General features: G+C 47.0%; 1 protein-coding gene and 1 pseudogene across 2 annotated transcripts; one reads left to right on the plus strand and one right to left on the minus strand.

Annotated features, from left to right (window-relative positions):
- Positions 1 to 791: 791 nt before the first annotated feature.
- On the minus strand, positions 792 to 22,884 carry Lix1l (limb and CNS expressed 1 like). Of its 2 annotated transcripts, XM_085677971.2 has the most exons (6): positions 22,513 to 22,879; positions 13,125 to 13,288; positions 8,491 to 8,631; positions 5,764 to 5,859; positions 4,948 to 5,025; positions 792 to 3,584 (listed from the first exon to the last, which is right to left on the minus strand). In XM_085677971.2, exons 1-6 carry the CDS (start codon positions 22,802 to 22,804, stop codon positions 3,342 to 3,344), a joined length of 1,014 nt encoding a protein of 337 aa, XP_085534097.1. In that variant the 5' UTR covers positions 22,805 to 22,879; the 3' UTR covers positions 792 to 3,341. The 2 variants fall into 2 exon arrangements, with proteins under 2 accessions (XP_085534097.1, XP_085534098.1); XM_085677972.2 differs by lacking the exon at positions 8,491 to 8,631 and having other exon boundaries at positions 22,513 to 22,884.
- Positions 17,521 to 18,001, plus strand: LOC146891291 (large ribosomal subunit protein eL32 pseudogene; annotated as a pseudogene).
- Positions 22,885 to 23,147: the final 263 nt, after the last annotated feature.

The raw sequence follows: 23,147 nt of genomic DNA on the forward strand, positions 1-23,147 counted from the left end.
TGAACAAACTAGACTGGAATTCGTATAGAATGCAAACTCGCTATGAGTGACTAACTGGATGAGGATGGGGAAGAGGTGAGGAGAGACCTTAAATAACGAGGTGAATGGTGATTCTGTAATTGACGTAGGACGTCAAGGAAGAGCAAGTTGAAAAACAGGTTTCATCATGGATATGTGAGTTCACAGTGTTTCTGTCATGTCTGGATGGTGATGACCAGTATGTAGAAATACAGACATAAAAGCTCAAAACAAGTTGAGATGGAAGAAATGTATTTGAGAATCATACATATAGAGTTTAATTGCTATAGTGAGAATGAGCTTAAGAAAGGGCCATGGACAAAATCCGGGCTCCTTTACTATTTGGAGAAGGAGAGCAACTGTCTTCTCTCGGCAGTATGCTCTTGTTCCTACCAGCCTCAAAGCCTTTGCCAGTTTATGTGTGGGTGCAAGAGGCCATGTAGAGCTACTCTGATAACTGCCTGTCATTCTGGCAGGAGGTGACCCATGCTTGTAATTCCAGGTTCTGACTGCAGAGGCAGAAAGGTTATTGCAAGTTTGAAGCCATCCTGATCTACATAGCAAGTTCCAGGCTGTCTGTGGCTCCATAGTAAGACCCTCTCTCGAAAAACCAAACAAAAAAACAGCAATCAGGCTGAGTGGCACACGGCCCTGATCTCATTATTTGGTGAGTGGAGGTAGGAGGATGAAATATTCAAGGCTAGCTTTAGATACACAGCAAGCTGGAAGCCACACGAGATCCTATCACAGGAGAAAAAAAAAGTCATTCTGGCTTACTAGACAAAACCCATTTTTAATTGTGTAAAATTTTACATATAAAATACATAGAAAGTACCAAAAAGATAACTAAAATCTTCAACATCAAAAGTGGACAAAACAATTTTTCTCATGTTTTTTGGAGTCTTGGGTTTTTGAGAAAAATAAATCCAGAAGGTGCAAAGACAATTCTTCCCCAAGCACATACCCCTTAACACATCTTAACAAAGAACGGCGCACAGGAGAAGTGGGAGGGTTCGTGACTTCTGGGTTATAGATACCAATTTAAGACAGGTGCACTGACCGTGTAATATGGGAGCCTCTGTTCCGACCCAGTCTGCTTTGTGAAATAAAGAGGCAGGGTTAGAGGAATGGAGGAACCCTTTTCTAAGCACTGACACTGTTGTCCCTGGGCTCACGACCTGACCCCATGTGTCCTTGTCACAAAGATGATTTCAAAAGCAAGAAAGCTGCTTTTCACCTTGCTCCTGCCAAGTGAGCTGTGATCTAATCTATCCCCTTCTTCCCCTCCTCCCCCCAAATCTCCCACTCTCCCCCCCACCCTTTCTGCAGTAGAAATTAAACTCAGGCTTCACAAACCCGTCAAACCCCGTGGCTAAGCTATATCCCCAGCCCTGTTTTTACTTCATATTTTTGAGACAGTCTTGCTAAGCTACCCAGGTTGCCTCTGAACTCACTCTAGCTGGGATGTACCTTGAATTTCTGATCTTCCTGCCTTATCCTCCAGAGTAACTGGGATTACAGACCTGCATCACCAGGCCCAGTTCCTAATCAATAAACAAATCACAACTGTTAAATGAGAAGTCAAATTATAGTAGCATTAAAATGATAGAAAGTGCAGTGAACAATAACAGTGTAGCGGAGATCCCGGAAACAAGGGGAACAGCTTACTCCATAAAAGTCTCCAAAAGCACAGAGCTCTGCCTTCAAGACATCTCTCTCTGCACACACAAGTACCTCGTTCTCTTTCCTCTCCTGCAGGCGCCCAAGGTTCCACTTAGGAAGAACCACATTCTCATCCAAGTTTCATCAAGTCACATTCTCACAGGCAATGTGGAGGAAAAGGAGGAAGACACAGGAAATGAGAATCTAAGAGTAAACAGCACAACTCGGTGGGTCTGAGAGGACCATGGTTCTCACTACACAGACCAGATAACAGCTTCTAAAGAGCAGAATACTTCTTCCAATCATTGAAGGAAGGGTTAAGGCAGGTGAGGTGGTACTCCATTGTAATCCCAGCACAGTGGGTGCAGGAGGCTCAGGAGTTCAAGGTCATTCTCAGCTGCAAGGAGAGTTTGAGGCTAGCCTGGGCTACATAAACAAAATGAAATGGGAAGAAGAAGTGTGTGCGCATGTGTGTAGCCTTACCACATATGATGGGCAGGGAGAAGTGGCACAGAATGGTAAAGGTAAGCAGCCGAAGCCCTAGGCTCCTCTTACAGCAGAAAGCACTCGGCTGGAAGGTAGCGATAAGGCCAGAAGAGTTTAGGGACTGGTGTCCATCCCCACCCTCCATTGGGTTTAGAATTCTCTTGTTCTTGAGCAGTTTGTCAGGAGTGACTTCAAAATAAAAGCCAAGCCAGGCATGGTGACACATGCCCAGGACCTCGGCAGGAATACCGCCACATGTATGAAGCTCTCCTAGTCTACAGAAGGAGCTCCAGGCCAGCCAGGGCTACTTACTTAGTAAGATGTCTCACGAAACAAAAAAGCCAGATCTCCTGTTCCTTCTGGATAAGGTAGGGAAGCCCCCAAACAAAGGAGCATTTGGAGGCAAGGAAGGAGGAAAGAGCAGGAGAGGAGCGCCAGAAGGTCCACCTCGAGCCAAAGCTCGACACACACCATTTCAGTACGGAGAAAGCAAACATGGGTGAGGGTGGAACACATACTCCTTATCCGACTCTTGTCTCGTATGTAGAAGAGGGGTTTGAGACGGTCTTACACCCTGGAGCCCACGCTGCCCTGTAACTGTGTAGTCCAGGCTGGCCGCCTTCACAGACTGCTGAGTGCAGAGGTGACGGCTACGAGTCATCACACTCACACCTGATTGCTGTTTTTTTGTTGTTGTTGTTTTTGGCTTTTTGAGACAGAGTTTCTCTGTGTAGCCTTGGCTGTTCTGGAACTTGTTCTGTAGACCAGGCTGGCCTCAAACTCACAGAGTTTGAAAAGGCAAACTGCCTTTGCCTCCTGAGTGCTGCCATTAAAGGTATGAGCCACCACCTGGCGGGCTGGCTGCTTTTTAAGAAAAAGAGACAGGAACACTCAGTAAAGTGTGCTGTGCTACAGGAGCGACTCCTGTTCCTCCTCTGCAGGTGCCGAGCCAGCAAAGCTCTCACACGGAACAGTGGTACTGCAAAGTAACTACATCCCCAAACGGGGGTTAGAAAAGGGGTCTCCGCAAACAGGAATCCAGCTGTAGGATTTATACATATATCTCTATATTTAAAAGTATAAAATTGAGAAAGTATATACAGAAATCGTCCTACGTCTTAGAAAGGAGACATACAAAAAAAGGGCTGAAGGGCATGGCAGGTGAGGACAGATGCTTAGCAGCTGGAGGAATGCATATTGCCCAGCTGCCCAGCAGCCAACATGAGGATGTCCTTCTTCTCCTTGTGGAAGCGCAGCTCCTTGCCCGCCAGCCGGGCTTCATCCAGCTCCCGCTCAGTGGAGGCCAGCTCTCTAGACAGTGCCCCTGGCACACTCTGCTCCCTGTTCACCCAGTCCAAAGCCATCTGGTGGCGAATATCATCATCCAGGGCCCGGTGCGAATAATGAGCCAACACCTCCTAGTCAGGGAGAGGAATGCAGAGGTCACTGAGAAGGTAAAAAGCATCATATAGCACAGGACCCCAATAGACAGGCACATGTCCTACACATCATGGCACAGGACCCCAATAGACAGGCACATGTCCTACACATTATAGCACAGGACCCCAATAGACAGGCACATGTCCTACACATTATAGCACAGGACCCCAATAGACAGGCAAATGTCCTACACATTATAGCAAGGACCCCAATAGACAGACACATGTCCTACACATCATGGCACAGGACCTCAAAAGACAGGCACATGTCCTACACATTATAGCACAGGGACCCAACAGACAGACATGTATCTATACAGTATAGCATAGTTGGAACTGAAGTTAGCACATGACTACAAAGATTTATTTTCCCTTATGTTATAAGAGTTTAAGTAAAGCAGTAGTGGGGGGAGCTTGGATGTACGCACAGATGAGGAAGGCACAGGGGCTCTGACATGGGGAGCACAGTGAAAGCTCTGAGCTGGGGGACCACACCTTCAATGCTCCAGCAGCACGCAGAAGGTATCTGACTTAGGTGGGAAATGTGGTCATCTTTTAAAAACAACAAAATCTCCTAAATGAAAACCTCAGCACACTTGCTCAAGGGGATGTAGGAATGCCCATAACTTGCCAAAATTATTTTATTTCATTTATTTCATTTCTTCTGCTCCAGCCAGCTCCTTGTTACAGAAGGAACTGAAAGTTCCATGGGTCACTGAAGGCTGATCTGTGCTTTAATGTGATAGACTTGGTCCTCTGGTTCTTAGTGAGAAGGACACCAGAATGGGGCGGTTTCAGAGCTGTCCGCTCATCTTGGAAGGGAGCCGTGGTGGGGCAGACTAGTTCATGTCCTGGCAGCTAGGAGACAGAGGCCAAGGAGGCTGTTTGTTTTGTTTTGAGACAGGGTCTCACAATGTCGCACAAGCTACCATGGAACTTGCTAGAATTCAGAGATCCACTTGCCTCTGCCTCCTAAGTGCTGGGATTAAAGGTATGAGCTACCAAACCCAGTTCAGTCAAAGAGTTTCCTAAGGGAAACTTCATAGTGGGGAAGCAAGGTAAAAGGGCCACAATGACATTCAGACAGCAAAGAATACCAGGACAGACTGGTGCCTTCAGGAGGCAGAGACAGGCGGATCTCTGAGTTTGAGGCCAGCCTGGTCTACAGAGCGAGTTCCAGGACAGCCAGGGCCGCACAGAGAAACCCTGTCTCGACAAAGGAAAATGATGAAAGAATGTGAGAGCAAAGAGGATGCTGAAGTAGGGCCTAAAGCAGCGACGGCCTGGCAGCCATTTAAAGCCCAAAGCAGCTCTTCACACTTTTCCCTCCGCTGACTCCTACCTGTCGAGAGCACTGTCTTTCCCTCATGGCCTTGAGGCTGCCATTCCAGTGCAGCAGCTGAAAAACTGTCATGAGCTCCTGAGGAAAGAAGATGGGAAATCCTCGTGTGATCGCTAATTTTGGTTGTTAACTTGATACCTGGAATTAACTAAACCCCAAGCTGCTGGTGCACTCTGAGGGACTTTTCTTGATGGGATCATTTGGAGTGGGAACAACACAACACACCTCCCCTAAATCCGGGCCACACTGTGGCGGCCTATATAAGGACATGGAGGAAGGAAGCCTGCTTTCACCAGTGTGGCCATCCCTTCACTGGTATTAGAGCCTGCTTTGGGATTCTGGTATACACTGAAGACCAGCTAAGACATCCAATCTCTACTGGACAACTCCTGGATTACTGGAGACAGACTTCATTGGAAAAGTCAGACCACAGCCTATAAGTCACTCTAATAAATTGTGTGTGTGTGTGTGTGTGTGTGTATGTGTGTGTGTGAGAGAGAGAGAGAGAGAGAGAAGAGCAGAGTGCATTCTGTCCTGGTTCTCCAGATAATCCTGGCTGATACAGTCAGGATAGTGATTTTAAGTTATACCACATCAGAATCAAATGGGACAAAATGTATTTTTGGAAGCATCTAATATCTAATCACCAACTCTGGTGTGCCCTTGGGGGAAGAAAGGTAACTAACTGTACTTTGAAAATCTAACCACCTTCTCTCCATCTGCCTCCCTGCCCTGCCCTCAGAACAGTAAGGTAGAGATGAGTAGGTGACACTGGACTTGCAGTGATTAGAGCCAGGGAAGTAGGTGGGACAGTACCTGGAACTCCAGCATTGACTTGCCCTTATTAGATTCCAGCATGAATCGAAAAGCACCAATCCCTGTATTTGGGTTGTCAGCTTCCTCTCTGTTACCCTGGTAACAGGAATGAAAAAGACAAGTAGGGGGTCAATCAGAATTACCACTTTGACCAGCATTATCCAGTAGAAATTAGTAACATTTTTATGCATGTGTGTGTGTGCGCGCTCATGTGTGCACATGTGCGTGCATGTGCACATGTGTATGTGTACTCATCTGGAGTTACTCCTGAGGAGCACTGACCCCTCCTCTGAGACAGACTGTTGTTGGCCTCAGGCTTACCAGTTATGCTAGACTGAGCCAAGAGCCCTAGGGATACCCAGCTCTGGGGCTACACATGTGAGCCGCCACACTAGCATTTTAAGTGGGCTTTGGGGATCAAACTAAGGACCTCTTGCCTGCAAGGCAAATGCTTTTATCTGCTGACCCATTCCCCAGCCCTTCATGAGCCACATACTTAATTTTTTTTAAAAAGAATTTTTAAAAGCTGGTGTGTGTGTCTGTGATGTGTACAAATGCCAACAGAGGCCAGAAGAAGGCAGCAGATCCCCTTGGAAGTGGAGTTCCCTGCAGCCTGCCTGGCACAGGGACCTGAACTTGGGTCCTCCGAGAAAGCAGGTGCTCTTAACTGCTGAGCCATTTTTTAAGCCTCCATGTTTGATTTTAAATTTTCCAGTTGCTTCACTGAAATAAAAATAAATAGCTTAAGAGTCTATTCTGTGTGCACACCAGTGTGGAGGCTGGAGATTGACTGGGTCTCTTCCCCTCTCTGTCCCTCCATTTAATTTACAAGTAAACTCTGAGCACTATGATTGGGTTCAATGAATGGCCATCAAGTTCTGGGGATCTGCCAGTCTCCACTCACAGAGCTACCTTGTTTTGTTTTGCTTTTTTAAATTTATTCTTTGTGATTTTCACACCATGCCTCCCAATCCCGCCCATTTCCCTCCCCACCCCAAAATAAAACAAAATAAAATTTTAGAGAAAGGGGGGGAAGAAAGGAAGAAGAGGGAATTTTTGTTATGGAAGCTGCACTGTGACAACGGTGAGTCACGCAGTAAACCCCGTTATCCATACAGTTTCAGATGCAGGCGTTCAAGGCCCCTGGTCCCTGCTGCGCCACTGACTGTACCCTCACTGGGGCTCTACCTGGACATCCTGTTGCTGCCCTGTGTCCTGGAGAGCCTACAGCTCTGGGTCCACAGGGCTGGCACACCCCTCACCACCACCAGATCTAACACAGATGAGGTGGATGTTGGGGTGCGCCAACACATAACCCTGGTTCTGGGCCTGGGTAGTTAGTCGCAGGGTTGGTCTGCCCACCAGCTTTCCCGTTTTTGCCACCATGGTGGGCTCTCCATCATTGCCTCAGCTAGTATACCCCTTGTAGGGAAGAGCAAGGGGCGGGGCCGGTTCTCCCTAACCTGCATCCTCAGGGCCCAGTGTACTGCGTTGCCCAGGAGGAGCAGGGACCACTCTGAGTGTTGCAGCTGATGAGGGGCAGGAACTGTGTTCCCACTCAGTGTAGCCTCAGTGTAGCCCTGGTTGTCCTGGAACTCCCTCTGTAGACCAGGCTGGCCTCAAACTCACAAAGGTCTGCCTGCCTCTGCCTCCCACGTGCTAGGATTAAAGGTGTGCCCACCACTGCCTGGCCATCAACACCTGCTGATAGAAGGGGAGGGAATCTTTCCCCAACCCATGTTGCAGAGCTGCCTGTCTTAAAGGAACAGGAACTGAAATTTTTTTTTTTTTTTTTTTTTTTTTTTATAGTAAATTTTATTAAATTATAAAAGTTTCCAATTCCGCCCCCCCTCCCAACACCCTCCCACTCCCCCCACTCCCCCCCTCCTTCCCCTCCGTCCCCCAGGGAGGAACTGAAATTTTTAAACCAAACTTAGGAGAAGTAAAATTCAAGCATGAAACTATTTCATTATTTTCATAGCTCTAAAATTCCATAAATTGGGACCAGTGAAACCAGTAAGAGGGCTCAGCACTTAAAGATACTTCCCTCCACACCTGGAAACCCGAGTTTGATACAGGACTCCTCACGGCTGAAGGAGAAAACCACAATGGCCTCCCAGAAGTTGTCCTCTGATAGATGTGCCATGGCATGCATATAAACATGATAAAATTTCATTATTATTTTTGTTTGTTTGAGATAGTTTCTCTCTATGGCCCTGGCTATTCTGGAACTCACATACATCTATTTGCCTCCGGAGTGTTAGAACTAAAGGTCTGTATCACCATGACTATCATTATAATTTAAAAAATTTTAATATGATTTTTAATCCCACAAATCTTAAATTAAAAGTATCTAGATACTGTCTGGAAAACTGGCTCAGAGGTTAAAAGCACTGGCTGTTCTTCCAGAGGTCCTGAGTTCAATTCCCAGCAACCACATGATGGTTCACAGCCATCTGTAATGAGATCTGGTGCCCTCTTTTGGCCTGCAGGCATACATGCAGGCTGAATACTGTATACATAACAAATAAAAAGAAACACAAAGACAAATCATTAAACATAAAAACACAGATCTAGAATTAAAGACAGACATGGGGCACACAACACACACAAAAAATCAATAGAATAAACAGAATAGAAAAGCAGACAGAGAAAAGAACAAAAATGCATGGGTTCCCCAGCTCTCCCACCCCCTGCTCTCCCTCCTCCCATTTGCAAGTTATTTACATTGAAGGACGCCAGGGCCTCTGAGACACTCTTCTCAATAAACTCATCAGTGATTCTTCGGGATGGATGCTCATTAAACACGGAGTTCATTAGCGCAATCTTCGCAGCACTTCGCCGGGCCTCAGCTTTTGTGGGGCAAAACTGGGTTGGGGGAGAAAGAATGAGAGCATGTGCGTATGGGCTCTAAGAGAGAGGAAGAACAGCAGGAAGGAAGCCACCGAGGAGGAAGACATTTGGACACCACGGATGAATCAGTAGTGTTCATCACACTTTCCGGAGCATTGCTGTGAAATGGCTGGGGTGTTTGAAAACATAACTTTGACTCAACATCCTGAAGTCATTAAAGAATTGGAGATGACTGGCTCATACCAAATTGAATGCAGGGCAAGGAAGGCTGCTGAAGTCAGCATATAACCATAAGACATGAAAATGCTTCTATTTAAACTGTCAACAGAACTAACTACTCAAAAGCCAGCTCTTGGCCTGCTTTTTTGGGTGATGGTGTCTGAATTCTAGATAACCCAAGATTAAGACAGGCCATGACCTGTTAGAAGCACCCATCTGGGATTCTTGCTCTTCACTCTTAGCAGTAAGCAGGCAGGTCCCAGGAGCTACCTCAATAGGGTCTAAGTCTGAAGATGTCTTTCCCCACAGTAGATGCAGGGACAGGCAGCTAAGGGAAGGAAGGCCGGCTGAGGAAAGCAAGGGAAGCAGCAGGAAATTGTTTTAAACTGCAACCAACATGGTATCAGGGCAAATACAATTTTCAGAAGTCTTAGATCTTCCCAACATCAGATTCCCCCCCCCATCACACTGCTCTGGGATAACTCCCCCATCACACTGCTCTGGGATAACCCCCCCCCATCACACTGCTCTGGGATAACCCCCCCCATCACACTGCTCTGGGATAACCGCCCCCATCACACTGCTCTGGGATAACCCCCCCCATCACACTGCTCTGGGATAACCCCCCCATCACACTGCTCTGGGATAACCCCCCCATCACACTGCTCTGGGATAACCCCCCCCACCACACTGCTCTGGGATAACCCCCCCATCACACTGCTCTGGGATAACCCCCCCCCCCATCACACTGCTCTGGGATAACTAGTCTTTTCATCAGGTGTCGCAGAAGCCTCTGGACCCTTTTCCATTCATGATTAACAGGAGCAGTGGGGCTTTTTACTTTTTGAGACAAGGTCTCTGTTCTGGAACTCACTGTGTAGACCAGGTTAGCCCTGAACACACAGAGATCCCTCTGCCTCCCAAGTGCTAGGGTTAAGACATGTGCCATCACATTGGCTTGATGATTCAGTGGGAGATGTTGGTTACTTAGCTACCACTATTGGTTACTCCTAATTTCCTTTAGTGGACAGTTCCCTCTGAGACGGCATACGGAGCTTGATGTGTTCACACTAAGGCTTTCTGTTTCTTTAGTTTCCCTATTTCTACTTTATTATCAGTCTCTTAAAAACTTTATCCCATAATACTGCTTCTGTAAAAGTCAGCCAAGAAGAGACCCAGCAGGGAGAATTTCACCTGCCAAGGCGGATTTAAATAACAAGCTAAAAGGGGCCAGGGACAAATAATTTTACTCCCAGAAAACAACAAATCAAAGTACAATAATGGTTCCTTTATGAGCATCATAAAATTCAAACTGCCCTTCAAACTATGAGGAGGTGAGAAGAAGGAACCATATTATTCTTTAGCAAAAGTCTGAGGCTCCAGCCTTGGAACTCCAGAGATAGGATTCCTAGAGCAAGCTGGCCAGAGAGCCTAGCCACGCTGGCAAACTCTGGGTTTGAGAGACTGCCTCGAAAAGTAGGGTGGAAGACTGAGGATGTCTTCCCACATCGACCTAGGATTCCGTATGTATACATACATGTGTACATGTGCCCACTATGTGCACATCACACACATGAAAATGAAAAACTAAATGTAAACATTAGTCATCCTGGGCTTTTATTTATCTGAAATGGCTCAAGTGCTGAGTCAGAAAGCTTCCAAACTAGGCATACTAATGCATGCCAAGACTACAGAGACCCTGTCTCAGAAAGACAAACTAAGTAAATAATAATACAGGGTTTCCTTCGGACCTTCTGTGTAAGCCAAGAACTGAGAGCTTATCTATGCTAAAGTCGGAGTGGGTGGCAGGGTTTTAATACTGCACAAGAAAAAAGATAGTTTGCAAGGCCCTGGGTTCAATCTTATGTGTATGCACACAGATATACATATTTACAGAGCCAGAAAAAGAAAAAGAACAAAGTCTGCAACCCTTAAAGAGACAATCAGTAAGAATACATTATAAATCATATGATGGGGAAGCCTGAGGGCTGTTGTGATCTGGCTGTACCCAGATGGCTTGGCCGCCCTCACTCCCCCTGACCGACAGCTAAACTTCCTTGTACCCAGTATTTGACAAGGATGTTTGTGTTCCTTCTGTTGTGTGGCTTTTAGCAGAAGTGTTCTTCCAAACACGATGCCCTGACCTTGACGTCAGTTTCTGGCTGCTCAGTGTTCAGTGTTGCAAGGGCCAGCTGCCTAAAGATATAAAAGGCTCTAGCTTGGGGCAAAATAAAGGTTGTTCTTCCTCCAGCATTGAAGCCTCACTGTCTAAATCTCAGCAAACACACCCCTGCCAGTGTGTTGGCTACAGGAAACAGCAAGGGTTCCAACCTTATCTAAAGGTGATACAGTCACCCGAAAACTAATCAGAGGTGTCTATTGTCCTCTTTAAATTCCTATCCAGAGCCAGGCGGTGGTGCACACTTTTAACCCCAGCACTTGGGAGGCAGAGGCAGGCGGATCTCTGTGAGTTGGAGGCCAGCCTGACAGCCTGGTCTACAGGAGTGAGTTCCAGGACAGGCTCCAAAACCACAGTGAAACCCTGTCTCAAAAAAACCAAAAAAAAAAAAAAATTAAAAAAATTCTTATCCAGACTCTTAAGTTGCCTTCCTGTCTGAATTGTTTTTGTTTTTGGAGACAGGGTTTCTCTGTGTAACATCCCTGGCTGTCCTGGAACTTACTTTGTAGACCAGGCTGGCCTACTCTACCTCCCAAATTCTGGGATTAAAGGCATGAGCCACCACTGCCCAGCTGAAAAATCAATTCTTGATTATATTCATAGAAATCTACATTTCTTTTTACTTTGTGTGTGTGTGTGTGTGTGTGTGTGAGAGAGAGAGAGAGAGAGAGAGAGAGAGAGAGAGAGAGAGATGTGCTGTGGGAACTTCTTCAGCCAATAGCCTTTAAGATATCAGTCCATTCTGGGCGTGGCCAGGACTGCTGATCTGTGAGTCTACCCCTAAATAATACTCCACTCTGAGCTAGTGTGGGACCACTTTACTATAATCCACACAGGAGTGAGTGCCTGTAGAGGCCAGACGAGAGTATCAGGTCCCTGGAGCTGTCCAATGTGAGTGCTGGGATCTGAACGTGGTCCTCTGAAAGAGCAGCAGGTGCTCACGGTGACTAAACCATCTCTCCCGCCTCCCACTTCTCACGGGCCTATAAAGTATCTATTCTGTCACCACTGTCGGTCTTCCGTGTCTGTAGCGGTGGGAAAACTTTTAGGACAATGCAACCCGGGGAGAAGGCTGTAGTTCACGTGGAGGTTTTGCCTAGTATGCAGGAGGTCGTGGGATCTGTCCCCAAGAACTGCACAAATAGGGCGTTGATAGTGCAATGCCAATAATCCCTGCACTTCCGAGATGGAGGCAGAAGGATCAGCAGTTCAACATGATTGTCCCTAACTCCGTAGTTTGAGGCCAGGCTGGGTTACATAAAATACTTTAATAATAAAAAAAAAAAGGTGGGGAGTGGGGGGCTGGGGAGACCTCTTCCAGAGGTCCTGAGCTCAATTCCCAGCAACCACATAGTGGCTCAGAACCGTCTATAATGAGATCTGGCGCCCTCTTCTGGATGCAGGCAAACATGCAGACAGAACAGTGTACATAATAAATAAATAAATGTTAAAAAGAATAAAAGGAAGGAAGAGGGACCGGACAAAAAATGACTGGGTAGTTAAGAGCACTCCTTGCTCTTCCAGAGGACCTGAGTTCAGATTTACAGCTGTGAACCTCATAAGGGGATCTGCTACCGTCTTCAGGCTTCAGTGGTTCCTGCATTCACACACTCCCCCCACACCGACACATATAATTAAAAATAACATCCGAGCAGTGGTTGGGAGCACTGGCTGCTCTTCCAGTGGACTCAGGTTTGATTCCCAGCACCCACATGGTAACTTACAACCATCTGGGATTCCAGTTCCAGAGTATCTGGGCACTCCACATATGTGCCGCACAGACACACAAGCTAAAACACCCATACACAGTTTAAAAAGAAGGAATGGCAGGAAGTTGGGGTGCAGTTGTCGAAGTCAGATTAACACAAAGGTTAGGCGCTGGGAGTCCGACACAGTAAAAAGGGCACAATCGTAACGGCTCAAGTTTGAGATGGGTTTGAGATTTTACAGGCTGAAAGAAAGTGTGCTGAAGAGGCTCCTCTGTGGTCTCATCTAAGCCTCGGGTGCTTGCCCGGAGGATTTGCCCAGAGTTGGAGGCTCAACCACGTGACTTCGGGCAGAACCAATAAAATCCTTATTAGCAGTACACACTTGGCCTTGCCGCTCTTACCTGGAAACTCCCAAAACAGCTTCCCCCAGGCAAAGTGACGTAGCAGACGTAGGGAGGGCTGTTGGAGGGAACCATCTCATACACCACCAGAGCCCCGTTCTTCAAGTCGGCGCCCCGGGACTGCTTCATCTGCCAGAATTCCTGAAGGGCTTCCACCACATTCACTGCAAGAGAAGCAGCTAGCTCAGCACGGACAACAGCGCCAAATGCGGATGGACTGGGGGGCTGCCCAAGTCTCTTGCTCCCGGTCAGCGCTTAAAAACACTTAAATTAGGCCGGGCGGTGGTGGCGCACGCACGCCTAATTTTAACTCAGGAGGCAGAGGCAGGTGGAGCTCTGTGAGTTCGAGGCCAACCTGGTCTACAAGAACTAGTTCTAGGACACGGTCCAAAGCTACAGAGAAACCCTGTCTCGAAAAAACAAAACAACAACAAAAAGCCCCACTTAAATTAGTAAACCCAGGCTGATAAATCAGCCTCCTCCCCAGTTCCAGCTCCTAGCTTCTTAAACCTTCTTAAAAGGTTGTGACTTTATATGGGGTCAGGATAGTGGGAAGCAGAAGAGTAACAGGCTTCTGAATGTGCTGTCACCACAAGGTGCCCAGCAAGGTGTCTCTGACAGCACTGCTGTGGAGTCTTGCAGCAGCACTGCCGCCTGGTGTCTCGGCTGCCACAAAGCTGGCTGAAGCTTAGGTTGGAGACTGACTCGTGCATGTGTCTCTAACACAAAGTTTTCAGCTTATGGGAACATAATAGTTTAACTAGGGAAAACAAAGACTTAAGACTTTCCCATCATTCCCCAGTATGTAGTTATAAAATTAGTATATTTTTGGATTGCATTGAGTTACAATGTTTAATTTAAAAATTCTTCTGTGGTGCTGAAAAGATGGCTCGGCCACTTAGAGCACTAAAATTTTAGATTTATTTATTTTCTTTTATGTTTGTCAGTGTTTTTGCCTGAATGTATGCCTGAACCCATGTATGAGGGACCCATGGAGGTCAGAAGCATACATCAGGTCCCCTGGAGTTGGAACTTTGGATGGTTGAAAGCCGCCATGTGTGTGCTAAGAACCAAATCCAGACCTGCTGAGCCATTTCTTCAGCCTCTTAGTTTTTGAGAAACAGTCTTTTTCTTTCTTCTTCTTCTTTTTTTTTTTTTTTTTTTTTTTTTTTTTTTTTTTTTTTTTTTTTTTTTTTTGTCTTTCAAGACAGGGTTTCTCTGTAGCTTTGGTGCCTGTCCTGGAACTCACTCTGTAGACCAGGCTGGCCTTGAACTCACAAAGATCCGCCTGCCTCTGCCTCCCAAGTGCTGGGATTAAAGTCATGCGCCACCACCGCCTGGTGAGAAACAATCTTGCTTTGTAATTCAAGCTGGCCCAGAGCTTGAGATATTTCTGTTTTGGGCTCCTAAATTCCGGAATTACAGGCATAGCCAACCTAGCCCACAGCGTTCTTAAAGCTTTAGGCAACACTGCCATTCAAGGAAATAAGACACTAAATTTACGCTTCAAGTGAACAAAGCCATGATCAGTTTCTTTTTATCCTAGAATACGCAAAAGATTCACTGGAGAAGTAGGCAAAGGAAGGGACAGCCCCAGAGGTCTGATGTGTGGAAGGAAAGAGGCTGTGTCAGATTTGAGAAGCTCAGGTTGCAATGTAGTTCCAAAAACGGTTTGGCCAAGTCAAGAAATCTTTATGTCAGAGAAATTGCATATCTCACCCCGTGTGCCTACACTAACATCCCTGCTGTGCTCTGTCATCGACTGGGCCAGCCACGGGAGCCTTGGCCTGTGTGCCACCGTGGGGATGGACGGAAGCTGTGAGCCAGCTGTGCTTCTGGAGAGGGATCTGACCCAGTCATTTTCATTAAACAAAACTTAGTCTTTAGGGAGGGTAAGAACATCACACAACCTTGGCCAGCAAGATGACCAAAACCGAGTGGCCAATAAGTCAGCTCTCACCTGTTTTGCAAACTAAAGCAGAGAGCCCACGGGCAGCCAGCTTGGAACGCAGCATAAGGCCTTTCATCATATCCTATCTGTCACTGACTTGAGAGAACGTTCATTCTTCTCCTATCAAAAGACTACATGAAAAGGAAAGGCTCTCTCTCCTTCCGGCCCTGGAGCTTGGCGAGGCTCTGCAAGTTGCTCCAGCCCACAGGGCTCCACTAGCTTTGTTCTTTCCATTGTGATCCATTCAGTCTCACCCCCTCTTTGACACAGTGACAGCTCCCTAACGTGCAAACAACAGGGAAAACAGTGGACAGAAAGAGAAGGGAGAGCCACCACGGGGAAGCGCCTCTTCAGAAGCTGATGTCTGCTCCATATCTAGTTAAACTAACCACTGTCCTACAGTACAGTACAGTACAGTTGGTTTTTTAATGATTATTCAAGTAAATGGGGAGCTAATTCCATAATACTGAGTGAGAAATGAGACACACTTTTTTGTTTGTTTGCTTTAATTGTGTTCTACATTTGAAAATGCTCGTAGGGTGATGGTGGGGATGGGGGAAGCTGGAGCCGGAGTAGCTCAGCTAGGCTTCAGGAAGTGCAGCTTACTCCAGGGCTCAGCACAAATCTACGAATCTAATCTACAAATTTATGGAGCCTAAGGCCAAAGTTTGTTCCAGTTTGAGAAACCTAAATCAAGATCCAACCATGTTTGAGCTTCACAGGGGCTCAAGTTCCCTGAAACTCTCATAATAGATCTAGGTGTGTGTGCTTTGTATGTGTTTGGACCTGTTGTTATTGTAGTTGGTTGGTTGGTTGTTTTGTTTTTTCTTTTCTTTATTATGTATATAGTATTCTCAGAATTCTGTCTGTATGTATGCCTGCAGGCCAGAAGAGGGCACCAGATCTCATTACAGATGGTTGTGAGCCACCATGTGGTTGCTGGGAATTGAACTCAGGACCTTTGGAAGAGCAGGCAGTGCTCTTAACCACTGAGCCATCTCTCCAGCCCCCTATTTTGTTTTTTCCAGACATTTCTCTGTGTGTAGTAGCCCTGGCTGGTCTCAAACTCAAGAGACCCACCTGCCTCTGTCTCCTGAGTGCTGGGACGGAAGGCGTGCACTACTACTGCACAGCCTGAGTGCGGGGACGGAAGGCGTGTGCTACTACTGCACAGCAGGTTTGTTCTTGTTTTGCTTTTAATCAGATTTTCAGTGAGGAATCATAGACATAATGGCTTCTATAAGATATTTGAAGATGTGCTCAACAGAATATATATTTGACAGATGCAATGTTTTGTGGTAGTTAATGACAGATGCTGGGTTGAGCTAAAGCCAGTGGTGAAGAATGTTTAAGTCCTTATACTGCGGTGGGCCGACACAAAGGGGATGTTTAAGGTTTTACCTGTAGGAAATAAAACAATAGTTGACTGTCTAAATGAAATGTTAGTAGCTGGACGGTGGTGGCGCACGCCTTTAATCCCAGCACTCAGGAGGCAGAGGCAGGCGGATCTCTGTGAGTTTGAGGCCAGCCTGGTCTACAGTATGAGTTCGAGGACAGGCTCCAAAGCTACAGAAAAACCCTGTCTCAAAAAACCAAAAATAAATAAATGAATGAAAGGAAGGAAGGAAGGAAGGCAGGCAGGCAGGCAGGCAGGCAGGCAGGCAGGCTAGTGACAAATCCTATCCACAGGGATAAAGACACTAAAATAACACATGGGGTAGACTTGTACCTCAGTTGTTAGGAATATATGCTTAGCACCCTTGAAGCCTTGGTACAAGTTCCAGCTCCAATCTCTCTTTCCCTTAGCTTCCCAAGGACACCATGAAACTACAGAATATTTGAAATCATAAGAAAAAAAAAAAGAGGGGCTGGAAAGATAGCTCAGGAGTTACGGACACTTGCTGAGCAACCAAGAGAACTGAAATCAGATCCCAGAACCCACAGAACAAGCCAGGTGTCTCCAGGTGTCTCCAGTGTCTCCCAAATACCTGTAGCCTCAGCTCTGATGGATCCAATTCCACATGTGGCCTCCTCATGAGTTGAGGTATGCACACACCTGCACATATCCAGACCAGACAGACAGACAGACAGACACACACACACACCTCATAAACTAGATCTAAAACAGGGAACAAATCCAGGGACTGAGGATTTAGTTAAGTAGTAGAGAGCTGGTCCACCATGCACAAAGCTCCAGCTCTGGATTTAATTCCCAATTGCTGTGGAGGATGAGGGGAGTAACACAGGAGCAACAGTAACAATAAAAGAATAATTAAGGGCCAGAGGAAGCAGCACACATCTATAATCCCAGCTCTGAGAAGGCTGAGCCGAAAGGATTCCAAGTTTGGGGTCAGCCAGGATTACTTGAGACCCTTCCTTACAAAACAAAACAAACGAGCAAAACTCCAAACAAACACAGAGATTAAAAAAAAAAAAAAAAAAAAAAAGAAGAAGACGAATAGCTCTTTTTACGGCATCACGGCTGCCCTCCGGCCTCTGGTGAAGCCCAAGATTGTCAAAAACAGGACCAAGAAGTTCATCCAGCACCAATCAGACTGATATGTCAAAATTAAGCGAAACTGGCGGAAGCCCAGAGGTTTTGATTGACAACAGGGTGCAGAGAAGATTCAAGGGCCAGATTCTAATGCCCAACATTGGTTACGGGAGCAACAAGAAAACCAAGCACATGCTGCCTAGCGGCTTCCGGAAATTTCTGGTCCACAACGTCAGGGAGCTGGAGGTGCTGCTGATGTGCAACAAATCTTACTGTGCTGAGATTGCTCACAATGTTTCTTCCAAGAACCGAAAAGCCATCGTAGAAAGAGCAGCACAGCCGGTCATCAGGGTCACCAGTCCCAACGCCAGGCTGCGCAGCGAAGAGAATGAGGAGATGGCTTGCATGCGTGTTATATTTGTGTTTAAATAAAACCACAAAAACGACAAAAAAAGAATAAAGACAATATTGTGGTAAGGATGAAGGAGTTCAAAGATAATAAACAGGTGATGACATGGCAAGGGAAGAAGTTTTCCCTGTTCACACAGGTTTGCAAGAATAAGCTGCAGAGGTTCATTGAAAATATTATGGAAAATAGCAAAGCTGCTTAACAATATTTTATCTATGATTTCCTTTTCTTTTTAGAAGACCATACCTAACCTATAGTGCACAGAAGTTCTGGAAAGACAGCATTGTGAGGTAGCAGTGACTTTAGTAAGGACATAGTATGACAGAGACGTAGTAAAGCCAAATAGTGCATCCCGCCAAGATGTGTTTATTCAATCCCTGGAACCTGTGGATATCAGCTCACATGAAAAAGACTTTGCCGGTGTGTTTAAGGAATCTGACTCATGGAAATCATCCTAGATTACATTGGTGGTGCGGGGAGGCAGAGGCAAGTGGAGCACTGAGTTCAAGGCTAGCCTGGTCTGCATTATGACTTCCAGGTCGGCTAGAGCTACACAGGTAAGATCCAGTCTCCAAAACCAAAAAGAAACAGCAACAAAACTGTTAGGGGTGCTCAGACTTGACAAAGCACAGAAGAGGAGAAGGCACAGAGGCACGCGAAACCATGTGGTCATGATCAGGGCTCAGGAATGTCACTGCCACCAGGGGCTGGAGAAGGCAAGGGACAGTAGACTTTCTTGCAGGATCTTGCTAACACCCACTTGACCCAGTGATACTGATGCTGACATCTGGCCTGCAGAACTGTACAAGAACACACACTCTTGTGCTTTAGTTTTTTGAAACAAGGCTCACATAGCTCAAGTTGGCCTCAAATTCCCCCATATAGCCAGGGATGGTCATTAATTCCCATTTTTCCTTCTGTCTCCACCTCCCCAGTAAGATTATAGATGTGCACCACCTCACACACTTCATTTATGTTGTTTATTTCATTACTGCTGTTTTAAGCAGCAGAATTTGTGTTGCTTTGTTATTATAGCCACAAGAAATGAACAGGAGCGCTGATTCCATATTTCCAAAAATTGTAGATGTGTAGATGTGCACCAGTTTAGCTCCAGTGACAGCTTTAGAAAAAGAATCTGTCTGTGATTCTGATGACAAAGAGTAGCTAAGGAGAAAAGATCACACAAAATTTATTTATTATTGGGCTGGAGAGATGGTTGGTTCACTGGTTCACTTACTACTCTTCCAGAGGACCCGGGTTCAATTCCCAGCACCCACAATGTGGCTCAAAACCATCTGTAAGTCCAGTCCCTGGGGACTCAACACATCCTTCTGGTCTCTGTGGGCACCAGGCATGAACATGAAACACAGATATGCATGCAGGTAAAACACCTACATACATTAAAAAAAAACCTTTAAATCAAGACAAGTACTATAATATCCATTTTTAAAAAAAATACAACTTAAGGAACACACTGGAAGTTACAGAAGCAGGATTAAGAAATAATAATAATCATTTGGCTCCCAGACAAGCCCTCCTTCTATTGTACTATCTGCTTTATTGCGGCATTAATCCTTCCACATTCTCAAAAGCCAACTGAGCTCTATCAAGATAGACTGAATATGTGCCGTGTTCACCACTGCATCTGGCAAGCAGTAAATGTTTGTTAAATGAATAACTGGAACAGATAAGGCCGAAAAAGAGTAAGCAACATCGCCAAGATCACGTAGCCACTGTATGACAGGTCATGTCCCCAATCCAAATTCTACACAATGTGAGATCCAACAGCAAGCCAGGCATGATGGCACATGCTTGTAGTCTCAGGGAAGGGAAGTTGAGGCAGGGGAATCACCATGAACTCGAAAGCCTGAACTACACAGTGAGCTCCATGACAACCTAGGCTATACATCAAGACCTTGTCTCAAAACCAAATCAAACCAAAACAAAGTAGCCAGCACAAGAGTGTGTGAGACTTTTGAGCAGGTATGGGTAGGGGAATGGGGAGTGGGAAAGATGATGGAAATAAGAGAAGAGGGAAGTGTTTTTGTGTGTGTGTGTGTGTGTGTGTATGTGTGTGTGTGTGTGTGTATGTGCACATGTGCACGTGCACATGTGTGTGTCTAGATGCTGAGATCCAACACTGGGGGAGGTAAATCTAAAAAGACAGCAGTGGGATTGGTAAGCTTGGAGCCGTCAGAAAGAAGATGAAGGATGTGAAGCAAAGATGACGTGGGAGGTATTGCCAGATGAAAGAGCAATCTGGACAGCAACCAAAGTAAATCATATTCAGGGCAACAGAACCATCCCCTGACTATCATGCCATCAGTCACAAGGGTATATGGGTCCATGCCAGTGGAAGCTTTGCCTATTAATTGAAGCAGAATAAGTGGTTCCATGTGGTGAAGGACTTGGAGCCAAATCAGCAGAGAGCCAAATTCTCCTACAGCACTAGCTGGACACCCAGACTGGAAACAAGAAACTCAAGAAAAAGAAGACTGTGGTGGGAGGTGGGGAGACTGAAGGAGAGGCTCACCACAGAGTCTGAATCCGACTGACTTCTCTTTGTCAGTGCAAGCCCTTTGTTCCCTCATCCTTTCTAAGGAAACTAAAATGGTTTTCCAGGCAACCAGCTTAGACGACAAACCGGAGACTCTTCAGGGCAGAGAAGCACAGGCGAGAAAAGAGGGGACATTTCTCTATGATGTTCACCAAATGCCTGGACATTTCCAAGAGGGGCTCTTCAGAATTAGGGTAACTGCTGGTTACAACTACACCCCGAAGAAGAATGTTTCCTTCGGAACTGACGTAAAAGACCTGAAGCAGCAGGATATCGCTGAAGGCAGTTCTATCCATAGCCTCGCTAAATCCAGGAAGCTGTCTGGGAAGTAACTATGGTGGCTCACGAGTTTCAGAAATATATCCTCTTGTACCCCCAGCGCCTTACAGAGTCCTGGCCACAGCTGAAGTTCAAAGTGGCTCAAGAGTGCAGGGAAATGAATAGTAAAGGAACCATTAGGCATGGTGCAAAGTCGATCTGAATATCTGTTTCCATCGAAATCTTTGCTTTTTATAAAGATACAAATATTTAAGAGTAGGTGAAAATGACATAGGTCCTTAAGGAAGAGCTAATCAGAAAATCCGAGCCAACAATCATATTAAGTGCCCATTATGGTGTCAGTTGCAGAATTGTAATTAATCCATAGCATAACCCTTGAAGAAACTGTTGGCCGGCGAGGTTATGAGTCCCTTCCCCCAAAGACAGCGCTAGCAAGTGACAGGTCTCCAAAGCCTGTTCCCGCTGTTTCCACTACAGCTTCCCCAAGAAAGAAATGGAGGAAGGGAGGGAGGGAGGGAAGAAGGGAGGGAGGGAGGGAGGGAGGGACAGCAGCCAGAGCTGGAGGAGGAGGAGGAGGAGGAAAAGAAGAAGGCCGTGCAACTTTTCTCCTATTAAAATAGAAAGGATCCAGTTGCTTTCAGTCCAAGGAGGTCCCGATCAAGCAAACAGAAGTAATGTGTTTGAAATTCCAGACTTAAAGTCTGAGTCACACACCCTTCGCTGGGTGTTCCTTGTCCCTTCAACTCTGAATTTGGAACCAGAATTCTGACAGGAAATTGGTTAACATTGCTTAAACAAAAACAACAAAGAAAATCCTCACATCCCTCTTCCCAGAAATTAGGCATCTTTAAGCTGGAGGTTTCTTAGCAAAACAGGGTTGCTGCCTGGCTCGCTTCCACAGAATTTAGCACTGAGAGAGCCAAGGCCTGAGATTTATCCTCAATTCCTGGGCAGGGGCCAGGAACGCAGAGCCAGACAGACAGAGGCCCGAGTTGTGAGGCTCCAAACTGAAAGACACTAAAGAGAGGCACCGAGTCACAGGAAGCTGGCACGGCCTCAATGGTGTGGGTCCAGATTCAAAGAAAAGATTCATGTGAGCGACTTTTGAAAGCACTACCCAATTCTCCAGCAGGTCTGAAGTCGCGATGGAAATCTCCTGGGGTAGGGTGGGGTGGATACGTACGAGAAGAATTACAAAGTCAGGGTTAAGGAGCCGGAGTACAGGAATTGCCGAAATCGGAGAGGAATGAAGGACTGGGTAGAATGAGAAGTGCCCGGGGTCTGAGATAAAGGACAGGACTCCACACAATAGGGCCCGGTTCTTAGCGGGAGAAGGACATTAAAACCTTAACCCCACAGGAGTTCTGTTGCTGACAGAAAAAGTTGAAAAGAAAAGAGGGTAACGTCTGAAAAAAGAAAGGAGTCCGACTCTCTCTCTCTCTCTCTCTCTCTCTCTGTGTGTGTGTTTGTGTGTGTGTGAGAGAGAGAGAGAGAGAGAGAGAGAGAGTGTCTCGTCTGTGTGTGTGTGAGAGAGAGAGAGAGAGAGTGTCTCGTCTGTGTGTCTGTGTCCAGAAGGAAACTCCCCAAAAGGAAATGCATGCATGCGAGGGCTGGACGCCAAGCGGAGCCACCAGGAAGACAGTGGAGCCAGCCTCCTGCCTAGAGTGTGTCCCGCAGGAGGAGCCCCCCCATACTCACCTCGGCCATAGCCCTGCGTGTGCTTGGCGAAGCTCCTCACTACCGCCTCCACGGCCTCGCGCAGCACGGCGGGGCTCCCCGAGGCGCCGGGGGGCAGGGGCAGCCCGGGGGCCCCAGCCAGGAGCAACGGCGGCGGGGGCGGGGCGGGGGGCGGCGGGGCGGGCGGCGGGCCCGCGGGGGGTGTGGCGGCGCTAGTCGGGGCCCCGGTCACCCCCGGCCGCAGCGCTCGCAGAGTGCCTCTCCCGCCGACACCTACGCCGGGCTGCAGCCGCTGTGCTCGCATCGTCTCCATCTCGGCCGACCGCAGAGCTGGACCCCGCAGCTTGCCAGCCTGGCGAGCTAACGGTCCCAGCTACCCCAGTGAGCAAGAGCCGAGGGATTGAGGGCGGTGCCTGGATCCAGCTGTCAGTCAAGAGCAGGCGGGGACGAGCCAGACGCTAAGCCAATCACTGGTGGAGAGGGAGGGAAGGGGCGGGCCCCTGCGCCACCTTAGGCAAATGATTGAGGAAGGAGGAGGCTGCGGGAGCCAATTGCAAAGAGAAAAGGCGATACAGTGTAAGAATGAGAGCTTCGGAGCATCTTCGGGAATCCTGTGGTAAACGCTAGAAATTCGGCCAGACCCCTGGGGCGGGGCT

This window comes from Myodes glareolus, chromosome 17 (assembly GCF_982192425.1).
Source record: "Myodes glareolus chromosome 17, mMyoGla1.1, whole genome shotgun sequence".
In the NCBI taxonomy this organism is placed as follows: Eukaryota; Metazoa; Chordata; class Mammalia; order Rodentia; family Cricetidae; genus Myodes; species Myodes glareolus.

Bases quoted from the DNA above. Each gene is read 5' to 3' on its own strand.
- Lix1l (XM_085677971.2), bottom strand. From the start codon at position 22,804: ATGGAGACGATGCGAGCACAGCGGCTGCAGCCCGGCGTAGGTGTCGGC. The intron at 8,632-13,124 runs GTAAGAGCGGCA...CCCCCAACCCAG, and splicing joins GCTGTTTTGGGAGTTTCCAG to TTTTGCCCCACAAAAGCTGA. The intron at 3,585-4,947 runs GTAGGAGTCAGC...CTCCCTGACTAG, and splicing joins AAAGACAGTGCTCTCGACAG to GAGGTGTTGGCTCATTATTC.